Raw genomic sequence first — 20,740 nt, 5'->3', positions numbered from 1 at the left:
TCTAATGTGCACCCCCGGGTGAGAACCACTGCCCCAGGCAGTGGTTGCCCAAGTGTGGTTCCTGGACAGGTGGCATCCATACCAGCTGGGAAATTGTTAGAAATGCAATTCTTCCTGCTTCAGTGCACATGCATAGAATCAGAACACCTGGAGGCGGCCTCCAGTGGCTCATTTTAAGAAACCACCTCGGAGATTCGGAGGCTCCTTCAAGTTTAAGCATCACTTCCCTGAAACAGTTCTCAGAAGAATACCATCCTTTTCTTCACCACTGTCTTCATCCCTCCTGCCCCACCTCCCATCCCTCCAGTTTGAGTTTAATCCCCAAATTATTAGGGAAGCTTCATTTTCATGAAGGCATATACCCAGTCTGTGGAGAAGGGCATGGCAACCCATTCCAGTATTCTTGCCTGGAGAATCCCAGGGAGAGAAGGGCCTGGTGGGCTATAGTCCATGGGGTCTCACAGAGCCGGACATGACTGAAGAAACTTAGCATGCACACATGCCCAGTCTGGATTTTTAAACATTTCTTCATTCACACCAATAGCGTTTTTGGCAGACTGCTAAATGCCATCATGCGCAAGACTGAGCAATTGTAATAATGGCTAAGAGATGGTCTAACCTCAGGAAACCTACAGTCTGAAAAAAAGTAAGTCAATAAGTAAGTAGCTAATAGGATTCTTTGACCAGGCTCCCCTGTCCATGGAATTCCCCAGGGTTCTTTGATAGAGGAACCCAAAGTACATCACAATTCCCAACCTAAGTCATTAAAAGCAAAAAGAGAAGTAGATATTGTTAGGTAGAGGAGACAGAACGAGAGAATCCCTGAAGAGATACACCCTGAGTTTACAACACACCAGCATGATTCCAGCTATAAGTTTTCAAATCTTGCGTTCAACCAGGACAGTCTTACTCTACTTCAGTACAGTTGATTGACATCAGGCTGCTCTGAAGTACTGAAAATATCTCATGTTGCCCTTTGCTGTTAACCGTGCCTTTTCCCAGGATGAAAACTATTCAAGCAGGGTAAATTTCATGTGCCAGAGAAGCTCAAGGTCACTCGCTAATGCTAACCTTCTGCATCGCAGGGTACCGGTGGCCTCTGCCCAGCAAGCTCTGCGCTGTTTGGATTTACCTGGATGTGCTCTTCTCCACGGCCTCCATCATGCATCTCTGTGCCATTTCCCTGGACCGCTATGTTGCCATTCAGAACCCCATCCACCACAGCCGGTTCAACTCCAGAACTAAGGCGTTTCTGAAAATAATTGCTGTTTGGACGATATCAGTGGGTAAGTGGAACAGTATTTCAGACTCTCACTTCAAATGACAGTTCATGCCTTCTAAGTAGACTTCTGTTGTGGGTTTTTGTTTGTTTCTGCGCTGAACCCTGACATCCTCAATTAATTGTTCTATTTGCTGCAAGATATGTTATAGCATAGTAATTCTCAGCTTTGCTTTAGGAAAGAAAAATCTGTTAATGTCACAGGCAGACAACATAAATTTGTATTGTTTTGCACAAGTAAGAATATACATGTACACCAACAGACTCAAAACAGAATAACTGCTATGTGTGTGTTCAGCACTAAGTCGTGTCCAGCTCTTTGGCGACCCCATGGACTGTAGCCTGTCAGGACCTTCTGTCCGTGTGATTTCCCAGGCAAGGATAATGGAGTGATTTGCTGTTTTCTTCTCCAAGGAGATCTTCCCAGCCCAGGTATTGAACCGACATCTCCTGCATCACAGGTGGATTCTTTACCACTGAGTCACCAGGGCAACAACTGTGCTATAGCCATCTTCAAACACTTTTCGCATCTTACACTTTCAAATTCACAAAATTCAAGTGCCTGAATTTCTAAATTTTGAGTTTCCCACAGACCTCAGTGTTTATAATCACTGGACTTGTGGTCAGTGTAAGAAAACAGAGCCCAATACTGGAGAATGCACAGTTTCTGGGGGTAGAGAAAGGTGCCAGGCACCATAACTCAGAGGGAGAGGTAAGGACTACGGATGGTGGCAGGACTTAGTCAAAGAGAACCCAGCACCTCTGTAAGCTTCCTCATCCTGTTCTGATACAACATGCCAGAGGATTTCAACCCCCTTCACTTAGGCTGATTACACACCTTCACCTGTCGCCAGTATTGATTTTCTGTCAGACGCCTAATAGTCAGAAAATCCCAGGTAGTGGAAGCCAGAGGCGGCTCCCAGGCAGCTAAGTGAATTGCACCCGTCACCTCAGCCGGCTCGGTTCATAACCAAAGATTCCCTGGGAGTCTTTTTTTTTTTTAAGTTTTAAAGTTGCCAAGTGGAAACCACAATCCCACCAAGGCCACGTGGCTGCCAGTGTCTGCTTACAAGAGAAAATTATGGGATTTGTTGGCAGGCTTGCCATCAAGGACTCGTGGGAGTCTACTCACAGTTTTGTAATGATAAAAAATGCAAATGAATTATTGTTGAGTCACTCAGTCCTGTCCAGCTCTTTGCGGTCCCATGACTATAGCCCACCAGGCTCAAGACATTTCCCAGGCAAGAATACTGGAGTGGTTGTCATCTCCTTCTCCAGGCGATCGTCCCAATCCAGGGATCAAATCCAAGTCTCTTGTGTCTCCTACTTTGGCAGGCGGATTCTTTACCACAGGGATAGTAAGCACAATAATAGGATAGCCTGTGTTTTTCAGGCCCTATGGTTTGCCTTGCTGTTAAATACATCATCTGCAGAGTAGGTAACTCCGTTCTATGGATGAGGAAATGGGTTCAAAACGTAAACTGGCCAAAGCTAGTGAATAGCCAAGATTGTGCTCGATTATGATAGGAACTTACTTAATTGACTTAAGGGATCACCCCTGGTGGTTCAGACAGTAAGGAATCTGCCTGCAGTGAAGGAGACTCAGGAGACCGGGGTTTGATCCCTGGGTTGGGCAGATCCCCGGCAGGAGGGCCTGGCAGCCGATTCTTGCCTGGAAAATCCCATGGACGGAGGAGCCTGGCGGGCTACAGTCCATGGAGTCACAACAAGTCGGACATGCCTGAGCAACAAACATCATGGGAACACTAACAAGCTGCACCCGTATGATCTCAGCATTTTTAGAAGCCCTAGCTGTTTTCCATTTTAAACTTCCCAATACAGTCGGAAGCAGACAGAGTGGGAGACCTTATTTTGTATTTATCTGAAGGACTGAGGAAACAGGGCAGAGAGAGGGTGTGGCTTACTGGGTCGCCCCTCCAACTGTGTCAGGGCTAGGGCTCTAAGCTTCCGGCACCAAACCCTGCTGTCCCTGCTGAACTTGGTAAATTCTTTCCTGAGAAAACAGATGTTGCTCCCAAAATATGCTTGCAGTTTCTGGGCCTGTGCAATCTTGAACTCATCCTACTAGGATCAAGAGAATGAAAGATTGTTGGTACTCAATCCCAGCTGCATGTAAAAGCCCTGGAGAGCTACTGATTTCACCGGTCCGTGTGTGTGTAAGTGTGTACTCAGTCACTCAATCATGTCCAACTATATGCGACCCTATGGGCTTATGGCCCACCAGGCCCCTCTGCCTGTGGGATTTCCCAGGCAAGAATACTGCAGGGGGTTGCCATTTCCTCCTCCAGGGGATCTTCCTTAACCAAGAATCAAAGCTGTATCTCTTGCATCTTCTGCACTGGCAGGTGGATTCTTTACCATGGGTCACGGGGGAAGCCCTAGTAATATAACGGCTATTTCTGCACAGCAACCAGAGACACAGGAGTGTTCAGAGCACCTTACAGGGGAATAAATTGCAGACAAAGAAGTTGCACAGGATGACATAGCTCATAACCAGGAGTCACCCCAGGGCAATTCTATTTGAAAGCCAACACTCTTACTACTGCCCAAAACACAGTCTGCTTCCTGCTCCTTCCAGCCATCACCCCAGGAGTCAGGCAGGCTGGAATGAGTTGTGAAGGAGACAGTCAGGAGCCATCATTCATCCATTTGGCCAAACTTTTATTGCATAGCTACTATGTCCTTGGATGCGTGTTTTGTGGTCCCTGACCATGTGGTCAGAGAAGGCACATACAAGAAACCCTGAGGTTACCTAGGCTCTGTACCAGAAATCTGTGAGAGGTATGGCTGAGGAGTTGATAAAGGTTTTAAAAAAAAAAAAAAAAAAGTCAGTCCTAGTGAAGGTGTGCACACACTAAATTGTGTCTGTCTCTTTGCGACCCCATGGACTGTAGCCTACTGGGCTCCTCTGTGCATGGAATTTTAATGTAGCATAAATATTCTCCTGAATTATTTTTTAATGTTTCCATTGATTTTTGTTGTTGCACATTTAAATCCTTAGGCTGGAAATTTTGTGTATGGTCTAATGTGCTTTCTTCTACCAATTATTAAAGACTTTTCAGCATCTACTGATATCAGTTTTTCCCCTTCATTCAATTTATCGATGCATTTAGTTTTCTTTCAGATTTGAATATCAAACTGCTCTTGCTTGCCTGGAATATGTTCATAAATGAAGTTGGATTTGTATAATTTGATTAGTTGGTTTGTTATTCTTACAAGGTTTCTTTTGGCAGCTTTATTAAAATTTGGGAGATTTCTTTTTTTTCCTTAAGGTCTTGAGATATTTAAGTAGGAATGTACTTTAAAGGCTATATAGAATTTAATTCTAAATCTTTCCCATCCTGGTGGCTTTTAAAATGGTATCTTTAACTATATCACAAACCTCTTTAAACATTTTTATCTACATTTTCTACCTTGTTTGGGGTTATTAGCTAAGTGCAACGTTTGTCTTTTGTATTGATTCATTATCATTAAATGCAATGCTTCTTGTTTGAAAGTCTGCTTCATTTGAAATTAGCATAACTATGCCAGGTTTTATTCTAGGGTCTTATTTTCTAGATATATTCTATTCCATCCTGTTACTGCCAAACTCCTTTTTGACTTCATATAAATATTAAGTACATCGCTTGTCAGAAGCATATGGAGTTTGGCTTTTATTTAGTCTTTTAATTGGACTGTTTTATTTGTATTTAATGTAACCCACATATATTTGGATTTAAATTTACCACCTTGATTTTCTTATTTCCCATTTTTCCTATGTTCCAGATGCTTTCCATTTTTGCCTTCTTTTGCACTAATCAAGAATTGTCAATTTATTATTCCCCTTTATAGAACTGTTAGTTATCTCAGTCTCCTAAATCCTTTTAGTGATTATAACATTTTCCCCCTAAAAAAGGCTAATACAACTACTTTATCACTTCTTAAATGATTCAAAAACCTGAGCATATTTGAGTCAGTTTACCCCATCCTTTGTATTGGTTTTGCTATTTTCTATTTATCTTTTTTAAAACCTGTAAGTCATCATAACTGTTCTGTTCACTTACTATTGGTTTTTCACATAGCGACCCTTTCTGTTGCTATTTATTGCTTCTGTCACTTCCGTGATTCTGCCTACATTGATAGTCCTAATTCCTGAAGAATTTCTTTCAGAATATCACATAGGTTTATAGCTTTATTGTTTTTATAACAAACATTTTTATTTCACCTTCATTTTAAGCATATTTTTGTTCAGTATAGAATTCAAATTTGGGAGTTATATTTTTTCAGCAAGTTATGGATGATGTTCTAAAGTTCTAGTTTATATTGTTTCTTAGTAAGAACTTTGCTGTCAGACTTGTTTATAATCTGCCACCTCTTACCACCCTTTGCAGCTATAGGATTTTTTTATCTTTGTATTTTAACAATTTTACTAGGATGCACCTCAGTGTGGGTTAGTTTTGCTCTTATCCTATGTGGTGTTTATACTGATTCTTAAATTTGTAGCTCAATGCCTTTTGTCAGTTTGGGAGAAATCTTGGTCATTACCTTTTCAAATATTCCTTCTGCTCCATTCTCTCTCCTGTCCACTAACTTCTTAGACTCCAATTTCTCATATGATAGAACTTTCACTCATCTTTGTGATTCTTAAGGGGCTTTCCAGGTGGCTCAGTGGTAAAGAGTCCTGCAATACAGGAGACACAAGACACATGGGTTAGATCTCTGAGTTGGGGAGATCCCCCAGAGGAGGAAATGGCAACCCACTCCAGTATTCTTCCCTGGAAAATTCCCTGGGCAGAAGAACCTGGCGGGCTACAGTCCATGGGGCCGCAAAGAGTTGGACACAACTGAGCACACACACATGACTCTTAAACGCTTTTCTACATTTTTCACTTCTCAATTCTTTAGTGTGGATCATTTTACTGACTTTTCTTCTCCTGGGTTGTGAATCCCCTCACCAGCTATTCCTAATTGGCTGTTAAGCCTATGTTTGTATTCTTAATTTGGTACTAGCATGTGTGCTTTTTTTTTTTTTATTTTTTTTTTAAGTTTTTCTTTTTTTTTTTAAATTTTTATTTTTACTATATTTTTCTTTACAATACTGTATTGGTTTTGCCATACATTGACATGAATCCACCACGGGTGTACATGAGTTCCCAATCCTGAACCCCCCTCCCACCTCCCACCCCGTATCATCTCTCTGGATTATCCCCATGCACCAGCCCCAAGCATCCTATATCCTGTATCAAACATAGACTGGTGATTCGTTTCTTACATGATAGTATACATGTTTCAATGCCATTCTCCCTAATCATCCCACCCTCTCCCTCTCCCTCAGAGTCCAAAAGTCCGTTTTATACATCTGTGTCTCTTTTGCTGTCTCACATACAGGGTTATCCTTACCATCTTTCTAAATTCCACATATATGTGTTAGTATACTGTATTGGTGTTTTTCTTTCTGGCTTACTTCACTCTGTATAATCGGCTCCAGTTTCATCCATCTCATTAGAACTGACTCAAATGTATTCTTTTTAATGGCTGAGTAATACTCCATTGTGTATATGTACCACAGCTTTCTTATCTATTCATCTGCTGATGGACATCTAGGTTGTTTCCATGTCCTGGCTATTATAAACAGTGCTGCAGTGAACATTGGGGTACACGTGTCTCTTTCGATTCTGGTTTCCTTGGTGTGTATGCCCAGCAGTGGGATTGCTGGGTCATAAGGCAGGTGTGTTTAGAATTCCCACTTGATTCCTTTTTGTAGATTCTAGTATGTAGGTGGCGCTAGTGGTTAAACAAAAACAAAAAAACCCCACCTGCCTGCCAATGCAGGAGATTCGAGAGATGTGTGCTCAATCCCTGGGTCAGGAAGATGCCCTGGAGAAGGAAATGGCAACCCACTCCAGTATTCTTGCCTGGAGAATTCCACGGACAGAGGCGCCTGGTGGACTACAATCCATGGGGTCGCAAAGAGTCAGCCATGACAGCGCGCACACGCACGCACGCACGCACGCGCACGCAAGTACTCTGGAATAACTCTGTGTTTTCATCTGTTTTCTTAAATATTAATCACAGGTATCTGGGTATCTGAGTAACCTGGGAATTTCTATTTTCTAGAGTCTTCTTCTATTAGGTTCTGTCAGCTGCTAAGCCTGGTAATTTTATTAAATATAGACACTGGAATAAAAATATGTGGATACTGTGTTGATGTCATTCTTCAGAGAGGGGTCCATTAACTTTAGCAGTTGCTACTGCTACTGCTGCTAAGTCGCTTCAGTCGTGTCCGACTCTGTGCGACCCCGTAGACGGCAGCCCACCAGACTCACCAGTCCCTGGGATTCTCCAAGCAAGAACACTGGAGTGGGTTGCCATTTCCCTCTCCAATGCATAAAAGTGAAAATTGAAAGTTAAGTCGCTCAGTTATGTCCGACTCTTAGCAACTCCATGGACTGCAGCCCACCAGGCTCCTCCATCCACGGGATTTTTCAGGCGAGAGTACTGGAGTGGGGTGCCATTGCCTTCTCCAACTTTAGCAGTTAGGTCTCCTAAATCCAGCCAGGTTTAGGATGAGTTTTTGTGAGCACTGGTCTATTTTCATTTTACCCTTATGCCTAGGATATATTCCTTCTCGACCTCAGATGAACATGACTTCAGTCTCCATTTTCAAGAGCTCGCAACTCTAGTTTTTGTCTCCTTGGCACCATAAGGCTGCTGCTAACCCTTTTGGTTTTTACTGGAGTATAAGTGACTTACAATATTGTGTTAGTTTCTGCTGTACAGCAAAGTGAAATGGTTATACATATATCCACTCTTTGAGATTCTTTTCCCGTATAGGCCGTTACAGCGTATGAATAGAGTTCCCTGTGCTATATAGCAATAGGTCCTTATTGGTTATCTGTTTTATATCAAGTAGTGTGTATATGTCTTTACCTCTCAATCTGTCCTTCTAACAAGTTGGTAAATGCCTTAAAGGGAAAGGAGGCTCATACCATTACATTCACTTTTTTTCTCTTCCTTTCACTCCAGATCATAACCCCTGAAATCCTGGCTACTTTGACAGCCCTAACTCCCAATTTTTGACTGCCCAACCCCACCCAAGACAAAGATTGAGGCCTTGAATTTTGCTTTATTTGACACTAGTATGCTGTATCTCCTTCTTGTTTGAGTCTTTCCAATATATCTTTTCTCACCCCTTCATTTTTAATATCTTTGTTCTTTTATATACTTATTTTCACAGATAACTTACAGATGGACTTTTTAAAATAAAATCTGATACTCTGCCTTTTGATAATGAAATTCAATCTGCCTACATTTACTGTGACAACTGACATAGTTGCTTTTATTCCTCCCATTTTACATTCATCATGTACCTTTCTTTGTAATAGTTAATATTCTTCCTTATTTCATATGTTTGCTGACTTGCACAATGTTTTGTTTCTTTCACCCCATCCCAGTTAGTTTGAATTTCTTCTTGGCTTTTCCATTCCTTTTTTGATTATAAAAGCTGAATCGTGTCCAACTCTTTGCAGCCCCATGGACAGTAGCCCACCAGGCTCCTCTGCCTGTGGAATTTTCCAGGCAAGAATGCTGGAGTGGGTTGCCATTTCCTCTTCCAGGGGATCTTCCCAACCCAGGGATCGAACCTGCATTTCTTGCATCTGTTTCTTGCATTGGCAGGCAGATTCTTTACCACTAGTACCACTTGTAGTCTTATCCCAAACAATCATTATACTGACATTTCTATTACTATTAATATATGTAAAATAAATAGTAACCCCACTAAATTGTTTTATTTCCTCATACATCCTGAGTCCCAATCATAGATTTTTCTGTTATTTATTTATTTTAATTGGAGGCTAATTACTTTACAATATTGTGGTGGTTTTTGCCATACATTGACATGAAACTAATGGCACAATAGATCCTTTTTAAGCAAGTCAAAAAATGAAGAAACTATAAAGATCAATATAGACATAGCTTAATACATGAGAAATAGTACATTGTATATGGCTAAAATCAACATCCACAAAGTCAAAAGCAAACTTTCAATGTCTGGATAACAGACCAAAGAGCCACCCACATTTTGATTTTAAAAAAAAATGAAAAGACAAGCAATTGAACAGGGTAAAAATAAACTATATGAACAGGCAATTCACAGAAACCTAAGTTAAAATGGACAAAGCTCATGAAAAACACTCAGCCTTTTTAACAGTTATGGAAATATAGTTTAAAACAATAAAGCAATATCACTTTTTACCCATCTGACTGGCAAAATTAAAATGAGTGAAAACACCCACTGCAGTTTTGGATATGGTGCCCTGTGTACCCATATTCAGTTTGTGTGAATATAAGTTGTTTGTTCTAGAACAATCTAGCAAAAGTTATTAAAATTTGGCCTACCAGCCTCACTTGAGAGGATCTGTTCTACAGGAAAACAAAAGTACATGTAAGAATCTATGATAATTTGAGGGAATAGCAGAAAAGCTAGGTCATGGTTGAATATATTATTTTAAATTATGGAATATTCTGCAGCTCTTAAAAATCTTGAGTTGGGGTTATTGGAGATTCAACTAGAGGAATGTCTGTGAAGTTAAGTGCAGAAAGCAGTAACAGTGCATGCAGATGTTTACATATCATTAATAGCACTGAGAAACTATTAAAGGACTTCACACTTGCCAAAAAGGTAAAATTAGGAAGAATGGCAGGATTATTATATTTTCCCTCACATATTTCTGTACAATTTTTCACACAAATATAATGATAAAGTGTTTTAGATCAGGGGTCCCCAACCTCCTGACATTCTGAGGGGGAGCTGATGTAATAATAATAGAAATAAAATGCACAGTAAATGTGATGTGCTTGATCATCCCCAAACCATCCCTCCCCAAGTCCGTGGAAAAACTGGCTTTCACAAAACTGATCCCTGGTGCCAAAAGGGTTGGGGACCCCTGATCTATAGGTCCACGAATGAAACCCTTACACCTGCGTCATAGGAGAGAGGGCTCTGTGAGAGGTGGTGGTGGTGTTTAGTTGCTAAGTCGTGTCCGACTCTTTGCAACCCCATGGACTGTAGCCTGCCAGGCTCCTCTGTCCATGGGATTTCCTAGGCAAGAACACTGGAGTAGGTTGCCACCTCTTTCCTTTCTTCATTTCCCAGGCAAGAAGACTGAAATAGGATGCCATTTCCTATGCTGACCCTCAAAGTTTTGCAGGGATCTAACAGATGGCAAGCTTGGTAACCACATCAGAGATGACTCAGGTTCTCTTGCTCTAGGTATCTCTGAGATTGGCTGCTTCTCCCCAGCTCCTTACAGTGACCAGCTTGGTCAGTTTACTTTTGCCAAGGCCTCTATCTAACTCTGAGGAACAATGAACATAATTACAAATTGATTCCATTTTCTATGTGTAAGTTTCTCTGAGTAAAGAAGTGATGACAGTCAAGATTGAAGCATTAGATTAAGAATGATCCTGAGCTTCTCTGAATTTCATTTTGCCTTTATAAACACAATTCCCTTGATCAGAGGGAACCATGACTTCAACTACAATATATAAAATGAGCAAACCTCTTCCTCATGATGATTGCCTTGCTAATGCTGTATGAGAAAAGAAAATAGATGCTGTTTATTCCCTGACTGTCTTTAGCAGGTAAAAGTATATATCAGATAGAAAATGTGAAAATGACTATTTTCACATTGTCATATCCTGACAAGCAAGCAAAGACACCAACTTAATTTTTCTTCTTGCGCTTATTTCATTTTAGAATTGTATTTGCAGCTCATGAGTAATTTTGAAGTATCGCGAGTGTAAATAAGATTTTTTTTCCTCCCTCAAGGCTAAGCATGACCTTGTATTTTATGCACTATTACTTTTATAATAGAAGAGACAAGCTGTGTCAATTTATTCAATCCTTCGCCTTCACAAACTGGGACACCACACACAGGATTCTAGACTAAACGTTTAGGTCAGTGGATCTAACCTCATGCCTTAAGGCAGGCCAAAACTTCCCTTCCTAGACAATGTAGATGAATGAAGCAGCTCTGAGGGACAATGAAAAGGCTACATCTCATTACAATTTTAATTTGTATTTATCTGATTAGATAGTATTTGAGCATCTTTTTATGTTTTGAGCAAATTTATATTAAGTCTGCTGTGGTTGGCTGCCTGTAGTTTTGGCTGTAGAACTTGGTGGTTATGAGCAAAAAGTCTGGAGCCAACTATCTGTGTCCCCTGTAAGCTGTGTAACCTTGGGCAAGTTACTCAGCCTCTCTGCACCTTCGGGTCCTGGTGAGTAAATGACAATAACAGTACCTACATTGTGAGGTTGCTCTAACAATTGAATAAATACAGCATTTGTCTCATGTTAAAAGCTTACAACATCCTTTGAACTCCTTTCTGTAAGGTTCTTGGACTTTTCCTAACAGAAAATAAGAGAATTAGCTATTTGTCCATGTTTTCAAAGTTTATCTATATATTCCCAATAGGTTGTCACTTGCCATTACTTACGGTGGTCTTTTTCCCTCACATACTTATATATATGATTTTATTTATAGATGTTCTTTTCTCCTTTATGGCTTCTGAATTTTGAAGTGTTACTAAAATTGCTTTTCCCACTACAAAGTTATAAGAGGAATTATTCCATATTGTCTTCCATTATTTCTATGGCTTCTTTGATCCATTTAGAATTTAACCTGTGGCTTAATTTTATTATTTCTATACTGCTTTTTATACCAGCTACTTATTGTACCACTTATTTGCCCTTTGATATGCCACCTTTATCATATACTCAGTTCTCCTATATGTATATTTGGGTTTATTTCTGAACTTTGTGTTCTGTTGACCAGTCTGTTCATTCACTTACAGCATACTTTTAATTGTTGAGATGAAATATGGCCTTTATTATCTCTTAAAACTAATATTCCCTCATTGCTCTTTTTCAGAGTTTTCCTGGCTAAAACTTTCGCTTGCTTTTTTGAGCCTGAGTTTTTATTAGAAATCAACTTCTATCTAGTTCCAGAAAAGAAAATTTTATTAGAGCTGCATACAATTTTGTAAATCAATTTTCTGGACCTTTTTGCTGGCACATCTGTATACTTCTGGTCTTATTTAGTATGTGTGTGTAAACAGCCTCAAATTCCATTTGGAATTAGGTGAAAGTACCTACAGGTAACTACCAAAAATTTTAGCACTTAGGTTTTAAAAAATTACATGTGTATTTAGGTCCAAGAGGAATGATAGTGAAATATGTATATTGAGTTTTCCTATCATACCATATCTTCTGGGGGTGGGGAAAGGCTTGGAAAAATACAAAATAAATCAGCAGAATAAAATAGGCTCAAAACCAGATGGTGTTCTGTTGCCCTTCTTAGTGGGGTACATCCCTAGCTCTACTGTCAGAAACAGATGTACCTGGGGACCCCACTTGGGGTTCTCTTCTCAGACCTTATAGGTTTATGCCCAAGCCCCTTGCTGCCAGGAGTCAGCCTAGGAACTGGGTTTCAGAGACTCATCACACAACGAGGACAGGAAGGACTTGGGTTATCTGCTCTCTCCCACTGCGTAGAGATCACGTTGTAGTTGAGCATCTACCGAGACACTAGGCTGGCCAAGAAGTTCATTCGAGATTTTCCACACCATGTGAACCCGAATGAACTTTTTGGCCAACCCAATACAAACCGAAACTGCTGAAGAGTTCGTCTAACTTGCCTTTCCCTCAGTTTCCTCTATCTTCTGATTTCTCTCCTGGGTGCAGTAAGGTCGCCTCCCCTCTTTTCACCCCTGCCACAATGCATTAGCACATCAGAGATCCACAAAGAAGCTCTGGGCACTGCCCCAGCCTGCAGGTGAGTGGGTTGGTGTCCAGGAGCAGCGATGCTCACAGCCCAGAGGGGCTGCCATCCTTCCTTAGGGTGCTACAGCACCAGAGAGCTGCCAAGGAGCCCGCCACACTGTCCCTGCCCTGAAACAAAGCCTCTGCAGGGCCACCTCACTGTCCACCTCCTTCTCTTGACCCCCGAGTGAAGCACCCTTTTCCCTTTCCAGACACAGGTGCGAGAATTCAATGACATCACCCCCAGCGGACCACCTCATCTCGTACTTCTCATAGACTTCATCCAAATTGATCCTTCCCTTTGGGGTCAACAGGTAGGAATCTTCACTAAGTCAGGATCAATAGCAGATCACCCGATCAATTTGGAATGTCACATCACAAAAAGACTGGGCTCTTAGAAGACATGTCCTTGGTTGTCCTTTAGAACACTGCCCTCCATGGATAAGAGGAGATGTAATGGCCCGAGTAGTTTAGAGCCTGCCAGAGTGACAGCCAACTTCTCTATGCATGGCAGATTCTAGCCGTAGCCATGGGACTATGTACTGAATAAAACAGCATTCGGTAGCATGCCTTCACAACCACTGGAAACTGGTGGGGAAAATTCAGAAATGATCCAGTGAAAAAGAAACACTTTTATCCTTTATGGACTTGACCTTCATTGTAGACTGAATTTCTTGGCTTTTTGCTCATCATTGTTCTAAAGTGGAAGAGTTACAGGAGTGGGGCACAGGATTGGGACTTTTATAGCTTCTGGGCACTTACAGCAGAGAACTAGCATCCATAGATTGCCCCCTCCTGCCCTTGGGCTGCATCAGGAATTTGCAAGCTATGGAAGCATCTGCTGTCTCTGAATCTATCATTTCCTTTTGGGCCAGCAGGTAGGAAATCTTCACTAAATCAGGAAGGGTAACAGATCATCTGATCAATTTGTTATCCCTCTCACCCTTTGTGCCCTGGTACTTCTTCTTCGGTGGCCTGACAAAACCCCAGCCCTGGACACCCAGCCTTTACTGTTGCTGGAGAAAATTACGCACTGTGAATCAGGCACCACCCACCCGTGGTCTCCATGCCTGCCTGGACTCTCATTGTTTTCAATCTTTTGGCTTATCTTTAGTGGATGTATTCAAATCTTTTTCCTATTAAAGTCTTATAAACCCTGGGTACCATGCTCTGAGCAGATGATCTTATTCCCTTTCAACCTAAGAAGGGGCCATCAAGTGCAATTCCTTTACTCCCACTTTCTAATTCCACTTTCAGTTGTCAGTTTCCAAACGGACATCCCCAGAATAGCCAAGTTATTCCACACTTTGTCTCTGCGTCCTATCCCTGCCACCAGAACCTCTGACTTCTCCCCATCTGCCTCTCTCTGAATCAGTTTCCCCTAAAGGTTCTGCTCACTTGCTCCACTTTGTCACCTCTCGCTTACACCCACACGCACCATCCGGCTTTGACCTCTCTCCTTTGTACTGTTCTTCAAGGTCACCTAATTTGCAATCCAATCCGAAAGTCTGTTTCTATTTTAATAACATACTCAAGTAACACATGAATGCATCCTCAATGTGAGAAAGTCAAACAGCTCTGACTATAGAATGAAGTTGTCCTTCACCCCTCCTGCCTCTCCAGACCAGCACCCACAGGCACTGTGCTGACCTTGAACCTCACTGTGATTGCTCAGTGCAGAGCATGAGCAGGAGAGGAGGGAGTACCACCAGGCAAAACTCCCCGAGTCCCCTCCCACTGGTATATCCTCTGACTCCGCTTGCATTTCCAGCTGTACCCTCCAGACCCTGTTGACCTCTGCTGCAATTTCTTTGTTTCAGCCCTTTTTTCAGCTGCTTCTCCTCTCTAAACCAAGTCCCATCTGCTGTCTGTCTTTCAGAGATGCCTCCATCATTTGTGAAATACTAGTAAGATGATATTTTCATGGGTCATTATAGTTTATTCTGATCAATCTGTTTTATCTTTTTTTAATCATTAAATGGAATTTTAGGAGGCAATATAGACACATGGACATGTGAGCTTAGATAATATCTTGATCCAAGTTTTATTTCCATATAGATAGACCATTCTTTAGCTACAATCCTTTCATGCATTTAGCTGTGTATTGACATCTCTTCAAAACTGTCTCTTTCTTCAGAATCTTCCCCTCCCTCTCTGATCTGTTGCTTGTACAGTCTCCTTTTTCTCTTATCCCGTATATGGTAGTGTTCTCTCTAGATCTATTCTCCACCTTCTCATTTTTTTATTCTCCTTGCTTTGCTGGGTCCCTTCCTTTTCCATAGATTCACCTATTACCAGAACACTGAGGAACTAACAAATCTATATTCTAGCCCAAAGTGCTCCCCAGAACTTCAGACTCTGGCATCCAACTATGTGATGAGGACTTCTAGCCAGAAATCCCACAAGAGCCTCAGTGTTACCAGATCAAAAGCTGTGCTGTCTGCCGTCCCTCCTCCTAAAACCTCTAGTTCAGAATTTGGCATTAATATCTACTCGATTACTAGATACCCAAAAGTCCTCCATATCTAAGCAATTGGCTACTCTCTTGGCTTTGACTTGCTAGTCGTTTCATATGTCAGCTTCTTCTTTCATTCAGCCCTGCCATCTGTCCTGTTCACGGGGTTTTGAGTTTGTTTGGTGTGGTTTTTTGGGAGGCTGTCATTCTCCACCTTGTCACCAAAGTCACCCTGTGAAATAAAGGTTTAACTAAATCACTCTCCTGTTGGAAACCCTTCAGTTTGCTTGTTCCCAAAGGAATGCCTTTGCTGCCTGTAGATTATAGATCCTTACATGAGAAACACAAAGCCCCGTAAGTCTGGTCGCTCCCACACCTCTATTTCACCTCCTACCATACTTTGCCTCACATTTTATTCTCCAGCTACAATAAATTGCCCATAATTCCCGTGTCATTTCACCTTCATCTTTGCCTCTTCTGCTGCAAATGCCTTCTCACCTCCTCACCTGGCTAATTTCTACTTTTTGGTTGGTATCGCCTCCTCTGGGAAGCCTTTTTCATTTCTCCTTCTCTCCAAGGATTACGTATTTGCCTTGCTTTGATTCTTCCACAACTTTTAATGTCGTATCTTTTCACAAATTTTAATCATCTGTTTATTCCCTTGCTAGATGATGAGTTACCAAAGAAAACAAGAAATGAAAATATATATACTTAATCTTCAGCCCAAGTTACATAATAGACAATGCCTTTCCATGCTTGCACGCAAAAATTAATTTCTAGAGTCAGACTGAAGGTACCTTTAAGAAATTTAGTGTATGCTTGATTTCAAAAACCTATTTTCAACCTGTTTTTAGATTGCTTTCCCCATACTTTATGAAGGCCTAACATTTATACCCAAATAAACTGCTACTTTTATTTTTCTACTTAATACCTCCCATGCTGTGGTTATTATAAAGGCCTAATTAATAGGGTCTGTAAGAAAGTTGTTGAATCTTTTCCCCCACCAGTTGATGGACTTTGGTTTGAGCTTTTGTGGCCTGTTTGGAAAGTGTGGGACAATTCTCCTTTGAAGCCAGGTTCTCTCCTGTCAGAATCAACATAGCATCTCAGTGTAGTTTTTCATTGGCTGCTTTTTTAAAATAGTAACAAGAAGGTAAGTAATATATCTCTCGGGGGCCTCAAGGATGTCTCAGGCAGAATCTCATCATTGCAGCTGAACATCACTGGAGTCTTCACATTCTGCAGTCCAAACACCACCTTTGCAAGTTCATATTTTGCCTTCCTTTACCCCAGAATTATGCCACTCTGGGGAAGCTGACTAACATGAGTCCAGTTCAAATACACTGACTTATTTGATACATCGGTAATATACACCCATCTTCCTGGACCCATTCACCTGCTTGGGATTCTCCTTCCTGGCTGGGCAAGCCTCTCAAATGGCCATACAAAATAGCAATGTGAAGTAAGGGAGGGTCCACAGTGGGCCAGAGGCAGGATAAGCATGTAAGCAAAATAGTGAGGCCTGAACAAACCTACAATCACCTAGCAAAGGGCCTGACGCATACAGTTTCAAGTCTTTTTGTTTGTTTGTTGTGAATCAAAATATAAGCACATAAAGGGCTTATAGTCTAATGGAGCAAGGACTGTAACAGAAAACAGAACTGCCATTATAACAAAAATGCAAAGAACTCCACAGCATTTGAAGACGAGAGAATGTTGTATAAAAATAGAAATTTGAGTTGAACTTTGAAGAAGGGAGGAATGTTGGGAAAATGGAGAATGAGACAGAACTCTCCAGAAAGAGAATAACGCAGAAGACAGACATGATATTGCTTGACAAACAAAAGGACTGAGATCTATGAGTGTAGACAACCTTTAAAGGATATTTTTACAATGAACACTGATGAATTGCCCTTTCCCACTCTAGGGATTGTTGTTCTTTAGTCTCTTAAGTCATGTCCGACTCTTTTCTGACCCCGGGGACTGTAGCTTGCCTGGCTCCTCTGTCCATGAAATTCTCCAGGCAAGAATACTGGAGTGGGTTGCCACTTCTTTCTCCAGGGATCTTCCACATCTGGGGATCAAACCCATGTCTCCTGCACTGGCAGGGGATTTTTTACCACTGACCACTAGAGAAGCCCCCCGCCTCCAGGGTTGTCTGTCTTTAAATAAGCCAGACCCGTCATCTTGAATCAGAGCAGCTTTCCCCTGGACAGCACTGAAAGAAAGCTGAAGGTTTCTTAGCTCTCAGCCTCTTTCAATATTTCATCTCAGTCATCCAAATATTTCATTATACATTAATGTTGAGCTCTAAGATTAGCACTTGCTGGCCTTAGTCATGTTACAGGTGCTGGCTGAGAGGTACCTTGGACCCTCGGATAAACAGGGATATATGTTTTTATTGGAAACATTTACAAGCCTTTCTTCTAGAGAGTTGCTTCTGGGAAGACTTCTGCAGGTGAAGGGTTTCATCATTTTATTATAATCCTTCTTGGATTTCATTCTAGAAGGTGGCACTTTCTGATAGTCCCCTGCATTTTGCTCTCTTGCTTAATGAGAGGGAATGGCTTTTGTTTTGGCCACAGAATCAGGAAGCATGAAGAATTCTGGCACTCTAAAATGTCCCCCTAAACTTAGTTTCTAATATGTCCTCATATTTCTCATTTTTTAATGAAGGCTGAAATCAAGAATTAGGACTGCTTGCTATGGTGGGGTATAGAGGTGGATAGAAACTTCGTGCTCAATTTCTATTAGAGTGTGCCCGTAAGAACCTTTATGATAAGTTGTTGTCTTAGCTTTTTAAAACATTTTCCAAAACGAATTACTTTCTCTCCCACATCTCCCTATTTTCTATGGAATGGCTTCTTTCTCATATTCCTATTCCTTTTTAACTCCCAGATGAACCGTTGTAAAGGTTTGATGGGTGACTTTGTTTACAGGCTGTCCTCGAATGGTTAAAACATGACCAAGTTAATGCCCACTGTGTATTATATTCAAAGAAACTATCCAGTTTCTATATTTTACATAGAAATTTGGCAACCACCCAGCTGATACAGAAACCAAAATCTGTCTATTCAGGGGTGTTCTTTTTTTTTTCTCTAATACAGCAATTAGCCTACCTGTTGGGTAAGGGCTGTTGCTTATTAAACTTTTGCTTCATTCCTTGAAAGACATTCAAACCTGTCTGGAGGAAATCTGATCTCCATTGATTGTCTCTGTTTGGCACACTGGTTATTGTGTCTATGCCTGTTTTAGGCCCTGGCTTCTGAGTCCCTGGTAGATAGATGCCCATGGTGTACCACAAACCATGTACCTCTGTTGTGTCTACTTAAAGACAAAAAAGAGATGCTTATTATGTTTCCCAGCTACCAACTCTGCAACACCTTCTTATATAGGACTCTGCCAGCATTCTGTTGCGGCTCCAGGCTATTCAGGCATCGTTGTTTTTGATGCAAATTGAGCCATCAAGCTTTGGATGGTTGATATCAAAAACCCCAACCCTGCCCTTCTATCAGTGTGTTTAACAGATAGTTTCCCCAGGTACTAAAGGCAAGGTTGTATTCCTGTTGGTTTTGTCTCCTAAAGCCATCTATCGGACCCATATAAGATGGGAAAAAAAAAAGTCTGTGGATTTAACCTCATATAGGAGCTCATCTATACTTGTTGATTGAATAAATAAAATGAATGATTGAGAAAAAAAGGAGAGAAAGAGGGGAAAAGGAGAGGATAGGAAAATAAATGGGGGAAGAGAAACAGGGTTTCCTAGAAGCCTTTGTTGTTTTCCTGATAGCAAGTCATCTTTAACATGTTCACCTAAGCCTGTTTTGCATATGGGGCCTCACCTGGCAAAGGATAACACATGAAAATTTACAAGAACATCTCCATAGTAGCTTCTCTAGTATTTTCGCTTAACGTCCGTTTCCATAGAAACGGATTTGGCAAGGCTAGTCACAGAAGCTAAGAATGAAACACATATACCAGGAGAATTTCATGTTCTAACTTCAAGCAAAAGCTGAAAGTCACACGTTTGTCTTTCCTATAACTTGAGGCTTTAAACTCAGGAGAGAGCCTTATTAATTTGAGAAATAGTTTCATTAATGATGTTTTCATTTTTGACTATTTATGTATCTCATAAAAGTGAAGGCCCCTATAGGACCAGTGTTCCTAGGAGATGTCCTCCAGGGAGTGGAGAGCTCTGGATTCCAGGTATGGCATTCAGAATGAACACCCCACCGACCACCCTTTTTTCAATGAATGGTCTTAACCAGAACTTGCTCATCTGCCTGTTTTCTTCACATCTGGCTAAGCCATTTATAAGAGTGTTAGAAAAAAACTGAATGAAATACTCAAAGATGGAGACTAAACAGTGAAATGGTTCTCTAAGCATCCATCATAACCATGTTATGTTTCTGAAACAAGATGAAAGACACAAAAAGAATGACCCATAACAGGAAAATAATGAACCGTTTTATCCTTGGATGAGAACCCATTTCTGTGAAGGATGGCTTTTCTATAAGGCAGCAATGGAATTGAGTTAGAGTCATAAGAAAGTACATATTCTCAGGGTCACTCCCAGATAATCTGATTTAGTAGATAATAAGAAGCAGCCCAAGGATTGGTGTCCACTAACAGGCACCTTAGTGCCTTACTCCTTGGAAGAAAAGTTATGACCAACCTAGACAGCATATTAAAAAGCAGAGACATTACTTTGCCAACAAAGGTCTGTCTAATCAAGGCTATGGTTCTTCCAGTAGTCATGTATGGATGTGAGAATTGGACTGTGAAGAAGGCTGAGCGCCGAAGAACTGATGCTTTTGAATTATGGTTTTGGAAAAGACATTTGAGAGTCCCTTGGACTGCAAGGAGATCCAACCAGTCCATCCTAAAGGAAATCAGTCCTGAATATTCATTGGAAAGACAGATGTTGAAGCTGAAACTCCAATACTTTGGCCACCTGATGCAAAGAGCTGACTCATTTGAAAAGACCCTAATGCTGGGAAAGATTGAAGGCAGGAGGAGAAGGGGATGACAGAAGATGAGATGGTTGGATGGCATCACCGACTCAATAGGCATGAGTTTGAGTAAACTCCAGGAGTTGGTGATGGACAGGGAGGCCTGGTGTGCTGCGGTCCATGGGGTCGCAGAGAGTCAGACATGACTGAGTGACTGAACTGAAGAG

The 20,740-nt window shown here is 41.3% G+C and overlaps 1 protein-coding gene across 1 annotated transcript in view; it reads left to right on the top strand.

Moving 5' to 3' along the window:
• The window catches only part of HTR2A (5-hydroxytryptamine receptor 2A), a 66,240-nt gene that overhangs the window by 3,577 nt on the left and 41,923 nt on the right, over window positions 1–20,740 (top strand). The window contains exon 3 of the mRNA XM_040266910.1: window positions 1,086–1,286. Coding sequence (XP_040122844.1) covers window positions 1,086–1,286 — 201 coding nt within the window. The remainder of the gene's footprint in view (window positions 1–1,085; window positions 1,287–20,740) is intronic.

The sequence above is a fragment of the Oryx dammah genome, unplaced genomic scaffold (genome assembly GCF_014754425.2).
Source record: "Oryx dammah isolate SB20612 unplaced genomic scaffold, SCBI_Odam_1.1 HiC_scaffold_24, whole genome shotgun sequence".
Lineage (NCBI taxonomy): Eukaryota > Metazoa > Chordata > Mammalia > Artiodactyla > Bovidae > Oryx > Oryx dammah.
Note: the sequence above shows the minus strand (reverse complement) of the source record. Positions and strands in the feature narration are given on the sequence as shown.